The sequence below is a fragment of the Antechinus flavipes genome, chromosome 3 (genome assembly GCF_016432865.1).
Source record: "Antechinus flavipes isolate AdamAnt ecotype Samford, QLD, Australia chromosome 3, AdamAnt_v2, whole genome shotgun sequence".
Lineage (NCBI taxonomy): Eukaryota > Metazoa > Chordata > Mammalia > Dasyuromorphia > Dasyuridae > Antechinus > Antechinus flavipes.
The window spans coordinates 396,539,433-396,557,255 of NC_067400.1; the positions used below are offsets into that span (position 1 = coordinate 396,539,433).

The 17,823-nt window shown below is 33.9% G+C and overlaps 2 protein-coding genes across 3 annotated transcripts in view; one reads left to right on the top strand and one right to left on the bottom strand.

Moving 5' to 3' along the window:
* The window catches only part of PMS1 (PMS1 homolog 1, mismatch repair system component), a 109,223-nt gene extending 101,959 nt beyond the window's left edge, over positions 1–7,264 (bottom strand). For both annotated transcript variants that reach the window (XM_051986025.1, XM_051986024.1), the window contains exon 1: positions 7,111–7,264. The gene's annotated coding sequence lies outside the window, so the exon portion shown is untranslated. The remainder of the gene's footprint in view (positions 1–7,110) is intronic.
* Positions 7,265–7,350: 86 nt separating this feature from the next.
* ORMDL1 (ORMDL sphingolipid biosynthesis regulator 1) lies at positions 7,351–17,299 on the top strand. The gene is made up of 4 exons (XM_051986028.1): positions 7,351–7,613; positions 9,084–9,264; positions 12,074–12,225; positions 15,750–17,299. Exons 2-4 carry the CDS (start codon positions 9,091–9,093, stop codon positions 15,883–15,885), a joined length of 462 nt encoding a protein of 153 aa, XP_051841988.1. The 5' UTR covers positions 7,351–7,613; positions 9,084–9,090; the 3' UTR covers positions 15,886–17,299.
* The last annotated feature ends 524 nt before the right edge of the window (positions 17,300–17,823 follow it).

Here is a 17,823-nt window from a genome sequence, read left to right on the forward strand (position 1 = left end):
TGTTAAAAGTGGAAACTTGATTGCAATTATGTGAATTTCCTAAGCACTTTTTCAATAGATTTTGTTCTACCTGAATTTTAAGAATTGCCTTGTTTTCTTTGTTAAAAAAAGGGAAAATTATTTAAAGGAACAGGAAGGGAAACCAAAACCATCCCTGAGAACTTCCAAAGCTACAACAGCTGGGGGAAAGAATAAACTAAACAACTGAAAGAAGGTGGAAAGTTTATTTTATCAGCCTTGCCAATCATGTTTTATAATGTTTTGCAAATGTAATTTAGGGAATTAGGTATTTCCACCTTTGCTTTCAAATTAAGAGGAGATTGCCACTAAGACTATTTGGCTATTACTTGTGAAAAGGTTAAGATTGTTAACTGAATTATTTGTAGTTATTGTCATTGTTAAAACCTAAAATTGATAACTACTGTGTGTAGAAAAAGATAAGGTGAAAGCCTTAAAAGTTTGCCTTGAGATATGAAGTATGCAGTATTCTTTCTCTTCAGAACAGGTGGAGGTATCAAATAGCACAACCTACAGAAGCATTAAAGGGTGGGCAGGTATGAATAGCAAGTTCAGTCCCTTCTCTGGGATATCTGTCAACTTCCCTTAATTTGTAAGCTTGCTAGATTTCTTGAATCCATCTGTGTAGGCAAATGTTCAGCCTGAGAAACGACCTTGTTTAGATTATATAGTTGCTAAACAAGTAATGTGTTTACTTAGAATCTTAAACTTGTTAATGTATAAAAATGATTTCTAATGATTAATCTTTGTACCAGTATGAGTTTAAACTCAAAAAGAAAATCATGTGAAAGATGTTAAGTTAAATTCCTCATACATATGAGTCCGGACAAACTTTTATGGCTTCACTGTTACTTCATGAGAATAAAAATAATCTATCTAGCCCTAAGCTATGATTAGTAGAATTTGTATGACCCACATAAGTCATCAGCATTCTTATATATCACTAACAAAACCCAACAGTTAGAGTTACAAAAAGAAATTCCATTTAAAGTAACTACTGATTGTATAAAATATTTAGGAATCTATCTGCCAAGGGAAAATCAGAAACTTTATGAGCAAAACTACAAAACACTTTCCACACAAATTAAGTCTGATCTAACCAACTGGAAAAATATTAAATGCTCTTGGATTGGGCGAGCAAATATAATAAAGATGACAATACTACCTAAATTAATCTACTTATTTAGTGCTATACCAATCAGACACCCAAAAAACTACTTTGATGAATTAGAAAAAATAACAACAAAGTTCATATGGAAAAACAAAAGGTCAAGAATTTCAAGGGAATTAATGAAAAAAAAATCAAATGAAGGTGGCCTAGCTGTACCAGATCTAAAATTATATTATAAAGCAGCAGTTACTAAAACCATCTGGTATTGGCTAAGAAATAGACTAGTTGATCAATGGAATAGGTCAGGTTCAAAGGACAAAACAGCCAATAACTTTAATAATATAGTGTTTGACAAACCCAAAGACACCAGTTTCTGGGATAAGAATGCATTATTTGACAAAAATTGCTGGGAAAATTGGAAATCAGTATGGCAGAAACTAGGCATTGACCCACACTTAACACCGTACACCAAGATAAGGTCAAAATGGGTTCATGACCTAGGCATAAAGAATGAGATGATAAATAAATTGGAAGGGCATAGGATAGTTTACCTCGCAGACCTGTGGAAGAGGGAGGAATTTATGACCAAAGAAGAACTAGAGATCACTATTGACCACAACATAGAAAATTTTGATTATATCAAATTGAAAAGTTTTTGTACAAACAAAACAAATGCAAACAAGATTAGAAGGGAAACAATAAACTGGGAAAACATTTTTACAATCAAAGGTTCTGATAAAGTCCTCATTTCCAAAATATATAGAGAATTGACTCTAATTTATAAGAAATCAAACCATTCTCCAATTGATAAATGGTCAAAGGATATGAACAGACAATTCTCAGACGAAGAAATTGAAACTACTTATAGACATATGAAAATATGCTCCAAATCATTATTAATCAGAGAAATGCAAATTAAGACAACTCTGAGATACCACTACACACCTGTCAGATTGGCTAGAATGACAGAGAAAGATAATGGGGAAGGTTGGAGGGAATGTGGGAAAACAGGGACACTGATACATTGTTGGTGGAATTGTGAACACATCCAGCCATTCTGGAGAGCAATTTGGAACTATGCTCAAAAAGTTATCAAACTGTGCATACCCTTTGATCCAGCAGTGTTTCTACTGGGCTAATACTCCAAAGAGATACTAAAGAAAGGAAAGGGACCTGTATGTGCCAAAATGTTTGTGGCAGCCCTGTTTGTAGTGGCTAGAAGCTGGAAAATGAAAGGATGTCCATCAATTGGAGAATGGTTGAGTAAATTGTGGTATATGAATGTTATGGAATATTATTGTTCTGTAAGGAATGACCAGCAGGATGAATACAGAGAGGACTGGTGAGACTTACATGAACTGATGCTGAGTGAAATGAGCAGAACCAGGAGATCATTATATACCTCAACAACGATACTGTTTGAGGATGTATTCTGATGGAAGTGGATATTTTCGATAAAGAGAGCCTTAATTGATCAAAGATGGACAGAAGCAGCTACACCCAGAGAAAGAACACTGGGAAATGAATATAAATTGCTTGCATTTTTGTTTTTCTTCCCGGGTTATTTATACCTTCTGAATTCAATTCTCCCTGTACAACAAGAAAACTGTTCGGTTCTGCACAAATATATTGTATCCAGGATATACTGTAACCTATTCAACATGTAAAGGACTGCTTGCCATCTGGGGGAAGGGGTGGAGGGAGGGAGGGGAAAAATCAGAACAGAAATGAATGCAAGGGATAATGCTGTAAAAAATTACCCTGGCATGCGTTCTATCAATAAAAAGATATTAAAATTAAAAAAAAAATTTGTATGATTGTCTGATAGATCATTAAGTCAGCAATCCATTATTTGTGAGAAATGCCATAAATTATTCAGAGGAATGTCATCTTGAACATCAGAAATAGATGTCTGTATCTGGGAAAGAGATAGAAGGATAACCTTGGCCTTTGCTTAAGGTCAAATCCTTCTGACTCAAGTTTCCAGCTGTGTTCCTTTGAACATGACTGTTTCCCATCTGATTATTTCTGAGTCTGGCTATGAGGTGTAATTGTTACTGCATAAGTTTTGACTATTACCTGAAGTCACATAGAGCTAAGGATGCTTAATCCTGCTATGTACATGCTTCCAGGCTGAAACCTGAAGGACGGTTTTGATGCCATTATAATCATATCCCTGCTTTTTTTCCTCTTATAGCAAATTTCTATAATCAGAGCAAGTAACAGTAGAACTCATGAGCACAATATCAGTATGTAAGATCTTGTTGTTTTCAATCTGAAAATATGCACTTATATCCTAAACAATTAGGTAAATGAGTATTTGGTCCAGTCATCTGCCAATTACTAGATATATATGTGTATGAAATAAGGTCCTTAAATGTTTCAAAATGATGTAAGAATATTTGACTACTGATAACAACCATCTGTGGGACCTAATTTATTCTATTGATTATTGAAATTAAATTTGAAACATCTTCAGTATGGTTTAGAGAAGACAATTTTAGTGCATTCAGTTTTCTTAGAGGGATGTAACAATGGGATATTTTGTGTTACACCAATGAAAAAGTCAATTTTATTCAAGTTTGTTACTAGTACAAGTTTCATACTAGTACTAGTGTGAAGATAACTTCTGTTTGTACTGTTTTGTCCTGTGTTTTCTTATAAATGCTATTTGATATGTACTGTTCTGCGATTGAAGTACCCTCCCAAGTATTTTAACATGGTGTTTACCTGCAAGGATCTTGTTACTCAAGTTTCTATGCCAACTATTATTCAATCTTTTTGTGAGCTTTATCTCAAGTCCTGTATCTCCAACTTATTTGCTCAACTGGGATACTGTTCTGAGACTCAGCACCCCTTAGCACCTACCCTCCTTGACTTAGATCTTCCTAAACAGGGCCAACTCTTATGCCCCTCCCTTTTTAGGCTGAAGCAGCTCTGGAAAATGATCTTCATCCCTTTGCCTCAAAAGAATTTGGGTCCCAACTGCTTGAGGGGGAAATGATATGGTACAACTTCTAGAAAGAATGTAGTCCCCCCGCCTTGGAAGTGATTTAATTAAAAATAATGTATTTCTATCTGACCAGGAGGCTATGGCCATAAATACTGCTGACTGTCAAATAACAAACAGCCTGTTGGTCAGTAATCATAGAGTTTCTGAAATTAGTGAGCAACAATAATGAAGTGCTTAAAGTTAATTCGGTTAGGAACAAAATTGAGTGCCTGCCATTTGACTTAGTTATGTTTCAGGCTTAAAAACACTCCTCCAGAAAATCCTCCCCCACCATTTCTGCCCAGAGAACTATGGAGGGTACTGCATCATCACACAAAGTCAGAACTAGACAACTCCAACTCTAAGCCATAAAATTAGCATATCAGTAACATCAAACACCTGTTTTCTCTAAGTTTTCCCCATAAATTTACCTTCATGCTCTTGATTCTTTGCTAACTTCTTTAGCCTACTTCAATTGGCATTACAATTAATAATAAATTTTGTCCCTTGACTTGCAGACGAGTCTAAGCCTGAAAAATCTTTTGAGATACTTCACAACACTAGTCTGGAATCTCAATATTTTCAGGTCCCCCTTGAATCCCAACAATATCTAAGGATGGCTTTGAACTCAGGTTCTTGAAGTCAGGTCTTCCTGATTCACTGTGAGAGATGCTACCTCTAAAGCCTTTATTTTTCTCATCTAAAGTATCTAGGTTACTTTTTTTTTCCCCCCAAACATGCCTTTCCCCCTTGCATTTATCTACCTCTGTATTTTAATTCAATATATTCTTCTCTCTTGTAAATATCCTCATCCTCATCTCCACTTGAAAACTCTTCTTTTAAAACCCAACTTAAAAACACCACCTTCTTTAACTGTTTCCCAGGAACACCCCAACTAGAAGTGATTTCTCCCTTTCTATTCAAGTCTTATATCATTAATTTTATACTACTAATTGATTCTTAGATCACACTTCTTCCTAATAAATTTCTATCTTAGGGAATTAAGTGGTGTATCAGATAAAAGTACTGTGCCTAAAGTCAAGAAGACTTGCATTCAAATCCAAAAAGTTAAATTCTATTTGCCTGAGTTTCCTCATCTGTATACTGAGGAGAATTCCATCTATATGAGAGGGTCATTGTGAGGAAAGTTCTTTGCATTATGTCTGACAGAAAGTAGGCCCAATATAAATGCTAATTCTCTCCCCTCTATAGATCCTTTTGACTTCAAATTCAGAATTCTTTCTATTGTAATTGCATCATATGCTGGTCTTCATCATTTCACAGTAAGTGAGGGAAGAGTTGACAGAGAGCAAGAATTAAGAGAAAAATACTGAAATTTAAAATGAGTACTTTAAAAAAAATGGCTGGGGGAAAAATTTTTCCCCATAATCTTGATGTTTAAAAAAAAAGAGAGAATTTGGATTCCTATAAAAATTCTAGAGCAATCAAAAGTCATTATCTTCAAGAAGTATTTCCATTTCCATATTCAGTTTCTATCCCCTCCCTCAACATATAATACAATGATTTTCCTTTCTTAGTTCTGCTATCATCCCATTTTTCAAAAATTTACATTAGTTTCCCATTACCCACAGAATAAAATCTAAATTTCTCAATCTGGCTCTTTATTATTTAACCAAAGAGTATTTTTTTTTTAATAGATGGCTGCTATATGCTAGGTATTATGAGCACTGGAGATACAAACAGAAAGATAAAACAATCTATGATCTCAAGAAGTTTAAATTATGTTTTCCAAACCCACCACAATTTAATCTTTAATGTTTTAGATAAAATAAATTATTCCTTGTTCCCTACATTCACCATCCTGCCTCCATGTCATTTATTTATGCTGGCTTTTTTACTTGGAAAATTCTTACATACATTTTGACTTACTGGACTATCTCTTCAACTTTGATACCATAAATATTTTCTGTGTAACTCTGAGAAAGTCATTTAAACTCCATTGCCTCAGTTTCCTCATCTGCAAAATGGGGTTTATAAAGGCAGCTACCTCCCAGGGTTTTTGAAGATCAATTGAGATAACGATTGCAAAGTACTTGCCATTCCATTGTTATTTTATCCTTCTTCCTCCTCTGAACCTCAAATATACTTTCTTTTGGGATGCAATTTCCCAAAAAGGTAATACTAAAACTCTCTTAGCATCATCTTTCCCTGAATATCTAAAAATGACTTATAGTAAGCATACTCTTAAAATAGTATGTTAAAATAAATTGTCCTTTGCTAAATGTCCAGTTTTCTATCTCTAAAATAACATAAGGAAGTTGGGAGAGAAATCGGATCTTTTTTTGTACTTCCGGAAGTTTTTGTTTTACACCCAAAGTGGGAAGTTTAAACTTCACTAAAAATTAAAGTTTAGATTACTCAAATAATAATACCTTTCTCAGTATACCAATCAATATGTATCAACAATAACACAAGTTCATTAATTTGGATAAGGATGGGTCCCTTAAAAATCATTCAGTCCAAACACCTAAGGACATGGTTTAATACAAGACAAAAATGACAAAAATTCTGGATATGTATTTGAGTATATATGGCGCCTCGTAGGGCACTTTGATACTTAGGCCAAAATAGCACACACTTAAAAAACAAGGTGAGCATGGTTGTGGACTAGGTCTCCAATCAAGGTCGGATACATTGTAGCTTCTCAGGAATGAAAAGCATCATTTCTACAGAGAAAAAAAAAAAAAAAAAAACAAAAAACAAAACTCCAAAAAAACCCCCATAAGCTCAAAATTTCCTTGATCCTGTTTTTCCAAGTTCTGGACACACATGCAAACATTCACATACTTATAATATACGCTAGTACATACTCATACATAACACACATTTGTGCACGCGTGTATACACACAAACACGCACACGCGTGCGCACACACAAGCAGGGCCCCTAGGCTTCAGTGACTTCCCGGAGCCTACGGATGCAGAGGTCTCACTCTATAAGCCCCCCACGTGCGCGCTTACTCACTCACTGGAGACTATAGAAGAGAGAAGCCCAGCACCGAGAAGAAAATAAAAATGCCCGTTAGTCACATGATACTTTTCCTTCGGAGTAAAGGTTACAAACCAGTGGCGGCAAACTCTCACTTCCTCCCTCCCTCCAGATCTCCCTCCGCCTCTTCTAGGACCGCCCCCACCCCTACCCTTAGCCGTCCATCCAATCACCTAGCCCCGAGGGGCGGTGCAGACCTCCAGGTAGCCCAAGAATCTTAGAGGCGGATGTGAAGCCGTGGGCTGCTAGCCCCGCCTCCGGAGCGATCAGTTAGGATATGATTGGGTTGCCTGCCTGTCATTCCATCAGCCGCGGCATTCCGCTCCTAAGGCTTCCGCTAGCGACGTTTTCACCCTAGAAAAGAGTTCGGCTCAGACTCCAACAACCTGCCGGTGTGTGTGGCAGGGGCGGGAGTGCTTCCTCGAGCATTCCGAACATCGAGTGCCGCTCTGCGTACTTCTTCCGCTTGGTGCCCGTTTTGAGGTAAGAACTAGTGGGAGGAGATGGGCAGGGGAGCTCTATATTGGCTCCGGAGCCCTATGATCGCCTTGACAATCTCGAGCCACGTCTCCGTACTGGTCCCTGGACATCGAGGGTGTAGCAGCCTGGGAGAGAAAAGGATCCGCCCTGGACCCGAATGCCGTGGCCCTCGCGGTCCCTCCCCCACACCCTAACCCCTCATTTCCGCGGGGATTTGTCCTACAGGGCCGGTTCTTCGAATCTCTCCGGAGACCCGCGTGGGCCAAGTCATTTTATAGCAGCTGGAGCCAGCAGCGGGTACTGGTTGTGAAGGGGAGGTTCCGACCCTTGACCTTTAATCGTTTCCCCTGCGTAGCCTTCTGGCTGACCTGACCAGTGTGGGAAATGTCTTTTGACGTTTCGGGAAGGCTTTCTCATAGTGGTAGGACTGAAAAGTTTTTACTTTTTTTCCTCCTGCAGATTTTGTATTTGGTAAGGCAAGGTAAGGCAAGATTTTCAATGATTGAGTTGCAGAGAATTAACTTAGTATGTTTCTAACACACTTTTAGCTTTAAAAGTGTCCAGACGACCACTTAAATTTGTTGTAGAGGTGGCCTGATTGGTACAGGTTGGACTATATTCCCTGTGATGTTCATTTTCATTTTGAGATTCTGTGATTCAATACATTGACTAATTTCCCAAAGCTGTGGGGTAATGGAAATTATGTGAACACAAAGGTATTTTTTTTTTTTAAACCGACCCTGCTCAGCTTTTTTTCTTTACAATTTTGAACTTCAGGATATAAATGAGGTATTTTTCTTCACAGTAACATTGAAGGGTTGCTTTTCTTTTTTTTAAAGCAGGTATTTTGAGAAAGGGGATATTTATTCCTTCATTCCTCTCTTTCCAATGTAAGAGAAAAGGATGGGTTTTGGGGCCGTATTAACTATTTAGAGGCTCAAAATATTTGTGGGATGCCAAAATTTATGCTTTTCAAATAAATTTGGCTTTACTAAGGAAACTAAGAAAAATTTTCCTTCCCTGTCTTTTGAAGTTTTTAATAAAACTTTTATATTTAAAAAAGTACTATTTAGCACTGGTTTTTCAAGACTTAAAACACTTTGAAAAGTATAATTTGTCCAGTGTTACTTTCTTTCAACAATATAGCTATTTTAAAAACATACATCCTCATTTGCTCCATCTGGAAAATTCATCCACATTTTCTATTGTGGATTGTCATACGAGAAATCTTTGGGAGGAAGCTTTTAGAAGGATTTGAATTTGGAAACTTTAATTTGTCAAAGGTACTTTACAGAAATTATCAGTATCTGCTTATGCTAGATATTTTCTGCTATTTCCCCTCTACTTTGAAACAACTAAGAGATTAATGGCAGTGAATATTTCTTTCCTAGTGTTTCAATAGTGTTATTTTAAAGAATCTATTCATCTTTTCAGTGATAACAACTTCGTTTGATTTCATTGCTTTCCCTACAGAGCAAAAATGAATGTTGGAGTTGCTCACAGTGAGGTAAATCCAAATACTAGGGTAATGAACAGTCGTGGGATGTGGCTGACATATGCACTGGGAGTTGGTTTGCTTCATATTGTCTTGCTGAGTATTCCCTTCTTCAGCGTTCCTGTTGCTTGGACCTTAACAAATATTATACATAATCTGGTAAGAACTTTGCCTTAAATTAAGGAACTACTATCAGGGAGTAAAAACAAAAGTAAAGTTTAAAGTAATCGGGAAACTTGAAAAGATTTTTATTTTGTAAATTATACTTTGTAAGGAATTCGTATAGGGAATTGAGTAGTAAAATTTAAGAATAAACTAGAAAAATATAATTCAAAAATATGTTTTATAAATTCTTTATAAAAATAAAATTAGTGCGTATTTTAAACTGTTACATAAAACTTTCATAAATGAAAGTCCATTGGCAGATGTTATTTTTCCAGTAATAGTAAAAGATTTGTGTTGATCCATTTATATAAACTGTAACCCAGTCTCTCTTGCAATCAGCAGTTCTCATTTGTAATGTGGCTAATTAGGACTGGAACACAGTTTAGCTGGACAACAAGGCAAAGTTAACTGATTTGTATGGGAATCCAGCCTATGTGATTTTAGCCTTATAATCTGACTCTGACATAGTGATCCTAAAGCCAGCCTATTTATAGATTAGCATCTACTTCTAAAGAAATTATACAGTTTGACCAAATAAAATATCTTAAAATATTTAAACATTGTATTCTAAACCAGAGTGCACTCAATTTCTTAGATGTAAGAGAACTGGCACTAATTTTTTAACCTTTTTTTTTTTTTTTTTTAGTTCATACCATACACTACAAATTTCCAGTAATTATTTTATTTTTATTCAGTGTCAAGCTTACTATTACAATCATTAGTACAAATGAAATTAGCTTAGCTCAAAGATTAAATCTAGTCAATTCTTCTTGAACTCAATACAATGTGCGTCATTTTCTGCCTTTTGTTCCTTTAATACTAAGTCTCTTGTTGTAGAGTGTACATGTACTATTTATTTTTAAGTAATTGTAAATAGAAGTATTAGATTAATAATGTAGTTAATATACTCTTAAAGAGTTACATTAACAAAGCACTGTTATGCTTATATGCATAATATAAAATAATATAATATAAAATTTTAGGCACAGATGTGTGCCTTTGTGCAATGGAAAGGGGGTTTGAAAAGTTAAATGTAGCAATCAGAGGGCCTCCAAAAAAGTATATATCACTCATTCTAGGACAGCTTTTTTTTTCTTTCTTTCTTTCTTTCTTTTTTTTTTTTTTTTTTTTTGACATTTTCTTCAAGACCACACCCACTTACCACTTTTAAAATGACTCATGAAGTTGTTCCTTTGGTCTCAGCTGGACATCAAGTCCCATTAAATTTGCTTAATCAGCATAAGCAAAGATTGGAGTATGCTTTTTGAGGGTAAAGATTAGTAGTTAAGTTCTTTAGCATATATGCTGATACATGTTTTTTTTAAAAAGTGTGTGTGTGTATTTACACACACTAATCTCAAACTGAAGTTTTAAAAAAATTTCTCAACTTAAATAGAGAGCTTCTCTATTTAAAGTCCTTCTACCAATGAATTTGCAATGAATTTATAATGAATTTATAAGCAGACTTTGTGATAAACTTGAAGCAAGAAACTTACTGTGTTCTAGCTTCTCAATCATTTCATCTCTAAAATGGCTATAAGCCAGAATGAACTAGTTAATTAGTAGGGTTAGGAAGGATCAATTGTAATATATTTATGTAAAAAATACTTATAAAGCATTATATAATTGTGAACTATAATTAATTCAACATAATAGATATGTTGTACGAGATCCAGATATTACTTTAAGCATAGTAAATCAGATTTTTGCAAAAACTAATTTATAATTACATTCCCTCCCCCAACAATCTTGATTGCTGAAGTTTTGGGTAGGGAAAAGAAGAGAAAACTGACATATTACCTTGGACTATTTATTTTTGTTTTAGAGGACAGCATTCTAACATAGCCTAAAAGAAGTCTTTGTTAAGAAGCATTTGAGTCTTTTTGTTTTGGTTTTTCACTGGAGATTTGTGTGTGCAATTTTTTTTTTTTTTTAAAGAATGAATTTGGCCTAAAAAACAATTCCAAAGGATTCATTATGAAAAATGTTCTCTATCCCTAGACAAAAGAACTAATGGAGTCTAAATACAAATTGAAACATATTATTTTTCATTTTATATATATATATATATATATATATATATATATATATATATATATATATATATTTGTTGTTTTTTCATTTGGATCTGTCTTCTTTAACAATATAACTACTAAGATAAGCTGTGCTGCATGATTGAAAATGTATCATCTATAAATTGCTTACTGTCTCAAGGAGGAGGAAGGTGAGAAAGTGTAAGAGAAAATTTGGACTTCATAATTTGTTTTTTAAAAAGTTTAAAATTGTCTTTTCATGTAACTAGGGAAAAAAATAAAATATTTTTTAAAAAAAGAATAAAATTGGCTCAGCATAAAAGTACCATTGGTTTTGATCTGGTACTTGATTGGAAAGCCAGTGGCTAAAAATGAATCCTTGCATTTCCAACTACCTGCATACCAAATGTGGAAAGAGATGAGAAATTCTCTGTATTCTATTATAAGCTTCAATATTTTAATATAAAATAAAGCTTCACGGGCTTACTTTTTTGTCTTTTATCTCTGTGTCTGACATAGACTCATGGTAAATTTTTGTTGATAGTGGCTCATCAACAGAAGAGGGAAAAGGTAGTGTTTTTTTCTTGCTACTATTTTTGCAGCAGTGAGGTTTTATCATCAGACTGACCTATTGACATTCCGATAATAATGAAAGTTTAAAATTCAAGTTGTTAATACTGCAGCATGCATACTGACTCTTTTTGCATTTTTTCATGCCTATAAATACAAATATTAAGTTACTTTTTGGTGAAATACTCTTTATTTTCTAGGGAATGTATGTATTTTTACATGCAGTAAAAGGAACACCTTTTGAAACTCCTGACCAGGGTAAAGCGAGGCTGCTAACTCACTGGGAACAACTGGACTATGGAGTTCAATTTACTTCTTCACGGAAGTTCTTCACAATTTCTCCAATAATTCTGTGAGTAGAAATAACTCACTTTAGGAAAACTTGAAAAGGGAAGAATTAATTTTAAATTGTTTTTTTTTTTTTTTTTTTTTTTTGAACCATTGCAGGTATGGGAATGTTGTAAGAATCTTTATTAGCAGGCAGGTGGTAATACTATTGTCTTAGCAGCAAGCACTGAGAGAACCAAGCTCTGGAAGGAACATGAGAAAAGTATAAAACAAATTCTCTTCCTTTGTAGAAGAGAGGGGTCAGAATAAATAGATTTGAAATATATGAATGTAAGACAGTGGGAATATCCCACATCCTGCCTCCCACTAATCTTCCTAAAACAGTTGTTTGCTTGTGTCAACCTCTGATTAGAAACTGAGCAGTGTCTTGAGCACAAATTCATTTTTTGAGTTAGCTTGATATTTAAGGTCCTCCAGAGTTGACTTCTCTTTTACCTTAAGATGCTCCTGTTCCTCTGCACAAAATATCTGCTCCAGCCAAATTGGTGTACTTGGCATTCTTTTAGCATGTTTTCTCTATTCCATTTTTTTCCCCTTATGCCATTCATCCTGTGTAAAATTCAACCAGCATATCTATCTCTCTCTCTCTCTCTCTCTCTCTCTCTCTCTCTCTCTCTCTCTCTCTTTCTCTCTTTCTCTCTCTCTCTCTCCCTCTTTCTCTCTTTTTAAACACCTATCTTCTTCAGGGCATAGTGCTATTCTCTTTGGGAAATCAGAGGGTATCCTGAGGTGCTTGCCCTCAGGAAGTGGAGATAGGGAAATAGGAACATAAAATAATCTAATTTTTTCATGTTTACAGAGTACTTTCTAAATTAAAACTCTCAGAATATTAATCCATTCCACAAATGGATGTTATATTCATTTGTGATATTACACACAAATATTACTCAGAGGTGAATGAAGTTGTTTATAACCACACAGCTTGTAAAGGTTAGAAAAGATATTTATAATTCAGACCTCCTTATTTCAAGTCTGGTATTCCTTCTAATATGAAATGTTTTCACATTTTCTCATATACATGTACAGGCATACCTTATTGATTGATTGACTTTATTGCACATTTTCCATTTTTTACACTTTGAAGATTTATGGCAACCTTATTACACATTAAGCAAATCTAGTGGGGCCATTTCTCCAACAGCATGTGTTCATATCTCTTACATTTTTGGTATTTCCCTAAATATCTCATACTTTCATACCTTTTCATCATTATTCTGTCTGTTTTGGTGGCATGTAAACATTGATCTTTGATATTACTATCGTAATTGTTTTGGGACACCATGAACTGCTTCTATCTAAGATGGCAAATTTAATCAATTAATTAATCTGATTACTTCATGAACAGGCTGTTCTCATTTCTTTCCCTTTTCTTGGGCCTCCCTACTCCCTGAGACAACAGTATTGAAATTAGGTCAGTTAATCCTACAATGGCCCCTTCCGCATTCAAGTGAGGGGAAGAATCAATGATGTAGCAAGCATTATTATTGTTTTACTTTAAAGAAATTGACCACAGCTATTTCAGCCTTTAGTAGTCACTACCCTGCTTACAGCAGCCATCAAGATTGAGGCAAAACCCTCTACCAGCTCAGTGAAGATTCAGGTGATAATTAGCATTTTCTTATAAAAATTGTTATTTAATTAAGGTATGTATTCTTTTACATCTGATATGTGGTCCATTATTAAACCATTTCTCAGTCATATAAATTATATTCATTAACCTGAAGTTTTTTGCAGCTTTAGCACTCCTGATTGCAGTAATGCTATGTGTTTTCCTTTAGCTTTTTGAATAGTTACAGGAATCAGAACACTATATAATTCTACGTTGTTATTTACAAAAGCCCCACAATTATATACATCAATTTCATATTATGAATTTTCATTTTAATGTTATTTTTTTTTTTTAAATTACCTATACCTATGGTGAAGTTAGCTCTTCCTGGAGACAATTATAACTCTGATAAATCAAAACGTTTTCACTGCTCCTCTCTGATAAAACATGTAAGTTTGTGGGTTGAATTCTATTTTTAATTAATTATCCTGAGGAAGAACATTAAACTTATTATTTTATTAAATGGAATGTTGTGAAATTTACACGATCCAATAAGATATTTAACTTAAGATTAGTGTTTTTCAGTACCAATCTTTACATTTCCCCCAGAGTTCTTACAGTGTTAATTTTTGTGTGTTTTGAAAGTTGAGTTTGACTTAAATGCAATTGAAAGTAGTGAAAATTTTAGAGCTATTCTAGACTTCCTAGCATTATATTAACACCAGAACAAAATGTGATTATGAATTTGCTTTAAATATTTATCATTGAAACCACATTTAATGTGTAGACTGTAACAGTGAAAATAAACTGCTATTGTTAAGCTACCTTAAAACAACAAATAGGGGCAGCTAGGTGGCACAGTGGATAGAGCACCAATCCTGAAGTCAGGAGAATCTGAGTTGAAATGTGGTCTCAGACACTTAGCACTTCTTAACCCCAACTGCCTCAGCAAAAACAAAACAAAACAAAACAAAAAAAAACACTAATAATATCTTTCCAGTAGATGAATGAACTATGCACTGGAGATAAATCTTTTTCTTAGAAATGATAGATGCTTCATCAATCATGATACAGATTTTTGACATTATCTTCTTTAAAAATCTTTATCCCAGTTTCTTTTGTGATGTGTTCTACTGTTCTTGTTGTATTCTAACATATATATAAGTAAATGTTTACATCAATTAATTGTTTATTTTCTTTCATCCAGACATTTCTAAAAAATATTGTGGAATAGCAAACTGAGTAATTACTTAGTTATAGTTTTGTACCTGGATCCTTAACTACTTTCATGACTATCTTATAAAGCAGAATTTAAGAATAAGGGCAAGTGAGTTAGAGAGGATATTAACAATACATTTTATGTTTACCTCTCCCCCTTCTCCAATAGATTAGAAATTATCTGTTCACACAAGAAACTACCTTCCCAGTTATAATCACAAAGGGACAGAACATTTTATTCTCTGCCTTCTTTGTGTCAGAACACTTTGCAGTTAGTTAGATTTCATTCTAATATTATCTAGTAGTAGGTGGTGTTAATTTCACAAAAATCAAGGTTTGACATTTGAATCCAAATGTTTAAATTTAAACAAAATAGCTGGAATTTACAAGTGTTTTCTATTTTTCCTTTTTAAGTGGTTATGAATCTGTTAGACTACACCACTAGACCTCATATAGACATCCAGTAGGCAATGTTTTTATCTTCTTTTAAAACACTGTAAATATAACTTAGGTAAACATAAAATGTTCATGTCTTTGCAACTAAATAATATTTTAATCCAAAAATTAATTTTTTTTATCTTAATTCATCAAGTATTGTCTTTTGTTTTACTTTTTCCTCCCTTGCTCTATATATGTAACTGCATTAACCGCTTTTTAAAACTTTCTTTTACTGAACTTTTCCTCTATTTTGCTTACTAAAGAACTTGTAAATGACACTTTTAAAAAAACAAACAAACCCATATCTGTTTTTGTTTCCACAGATATTTTCTGGCAAGTTTCTACACCAAGTATGATCCTACACACTTCATCTTAAATACAGCTTCTCTCTTGAGTGTGCTAATTCCCAAAATGCCACAACTGCACGGTGTTCGAATCTTTGGTATTAATAAGTATTAAGCTGAAAATGTGAAACTGAACTATTCTGACCAAAACTTTGTGGCTACTGCTTTTTCTATAAAGAAGGAATAGGTAGCATGCTATGCTGTTTACATTGTAACGTGCAATGGGAAGTTTTTACATTCAAGGTCTAATACTTATTTGTATGCTATTTGGAAAAGCAGATTTTTATGAGATGCCTCTTAAGTATTTAACAGGTCTGCTAAATTTTTGCAGACGTTTTCCAGGAGAGTAGGGCAGGCCCTGCTCACAAATGATTGATAGTATAGTACAGTGAGAGCAGAAAAGCTCTGTACCAATACAGGAGTCTTGAAGATAGGAGTAGCTTAGTTTATAATGAAAGGGCATTATGTAGAAAGAGTTATCAGTTGTAAAAGTCAGGTTGAAGTAGATTTATATGTGGAGCAGAATCATCCTGTACAAAAGTGAAATATCCTATTCCTAAGACAGCCAGCTCTTTTTTATTTTACTTATTTGCTCTTTATTTTTGCTGGCTTATGATTCTGTCTCTAGACCTGGTGAGTTCTCTGGATGTATCAGAAGATGATGTGCTTTCAACCTCATAAATAGGATGTCAGTGTTGCTTCCTGCAGCTTTCTAGTGAGTGTTAAGATATTAATTTAAGGCAAAATTCTGCTGGGAATTTTTGTTTTTTAAAGGCTGCTAATCATTTTTGGAGGAAAAAAGACAACAAACTAATTTGATTCCAGGCAGTCTGAAACATAATGTGTAATTCTTTGATTATTTAGTTGAACCATTTAATGGCTAAAATCTCTTATCTGGAGAGGGATAGTTAAATTTTAAATAGACAGCTTAGAATATAAGGAAATTAGTTGTCTAGTAAAAAGATAACTTTCTCCAGCCATGGTACAAAATAAGCTACTAAACACTGGATGTGTTTTGTTTTTTTTCCCTAGTAGCTTTGCAGTAAAGAATTATACTTTCCCTTTATAGTTCCTTTTCTCCATCTCCAGTTTGTCTATTAGTTTTCAAGGTGGGTATCAATTTTAAGCGGTCAAGAAAGTGAACTTAAAGTTATTTTAAACCAGTCAATAGACCATTCTTATTGATATACATAATTCCTTATTGTAGTAAGGAATTCTTCAAAACTTTGTTAATGATAATTAGCTATAGCAAACATCAGAAAATAAATTATTTAAAAAATTAGCATTCCAAACTTCAATCATTTTTTGGAAAATTAAAATTAAAGTTAGTTTTGCACTATTTAAAAATCAGTCTATCTTAAAAATGCCATACTATCTTTAAATTGTCTCGGGGAGATCATTGTTTTGCATTGATAGTCTTCAGTATGGAAATCTATTATGTAATTGACTTTGTATGTTTTTGTCTTTTTCCCACATTTTGAAACACTAAGAAAAATGAATGTTTTACTTTAATAAATATTATTTTTTAATGGATGTAAGATTATTTCAACAGATGTAAAACTTGTCTTCAACTTTTCCTAAAAATAGTATTTATGGTGGTCTTTCCTACTTTATTTTAAATCAGTTTTATGACTTTTGGTCACAATTAAAATCAGATTCTTTTTGATCCTCCTTAGGGAGTTTCTTTGAAAAAGTATGCCTAAGAAAATTTCCTTACCCACCTTCATAGTTTTTGTGCAGCATAGGGCCAATAGTGTCTGACAGTAAAGATGCTTCATTTCCTTTCATATCAGTTATAAATTTTTAAATGTTGCCTTTGTTATGTTTCTACAGTTTTTATATTCTAGAAAAGCAGATTAAAAAGGCATATTATCTATTTTGAACATGATCTAAAGCAGCTGAAATTTTTGTTGTTTGTAACACTTTTAATACTGCAGCTACAATAAGTGCTAGGATAAGTACTGACATATTAGTAGGAGCTCAAAAGACAACTGTCTGTTTCCTTTTCAAATGACACAGGATAAAATTTCTCCCTTTCCCAATCTTTTATTGA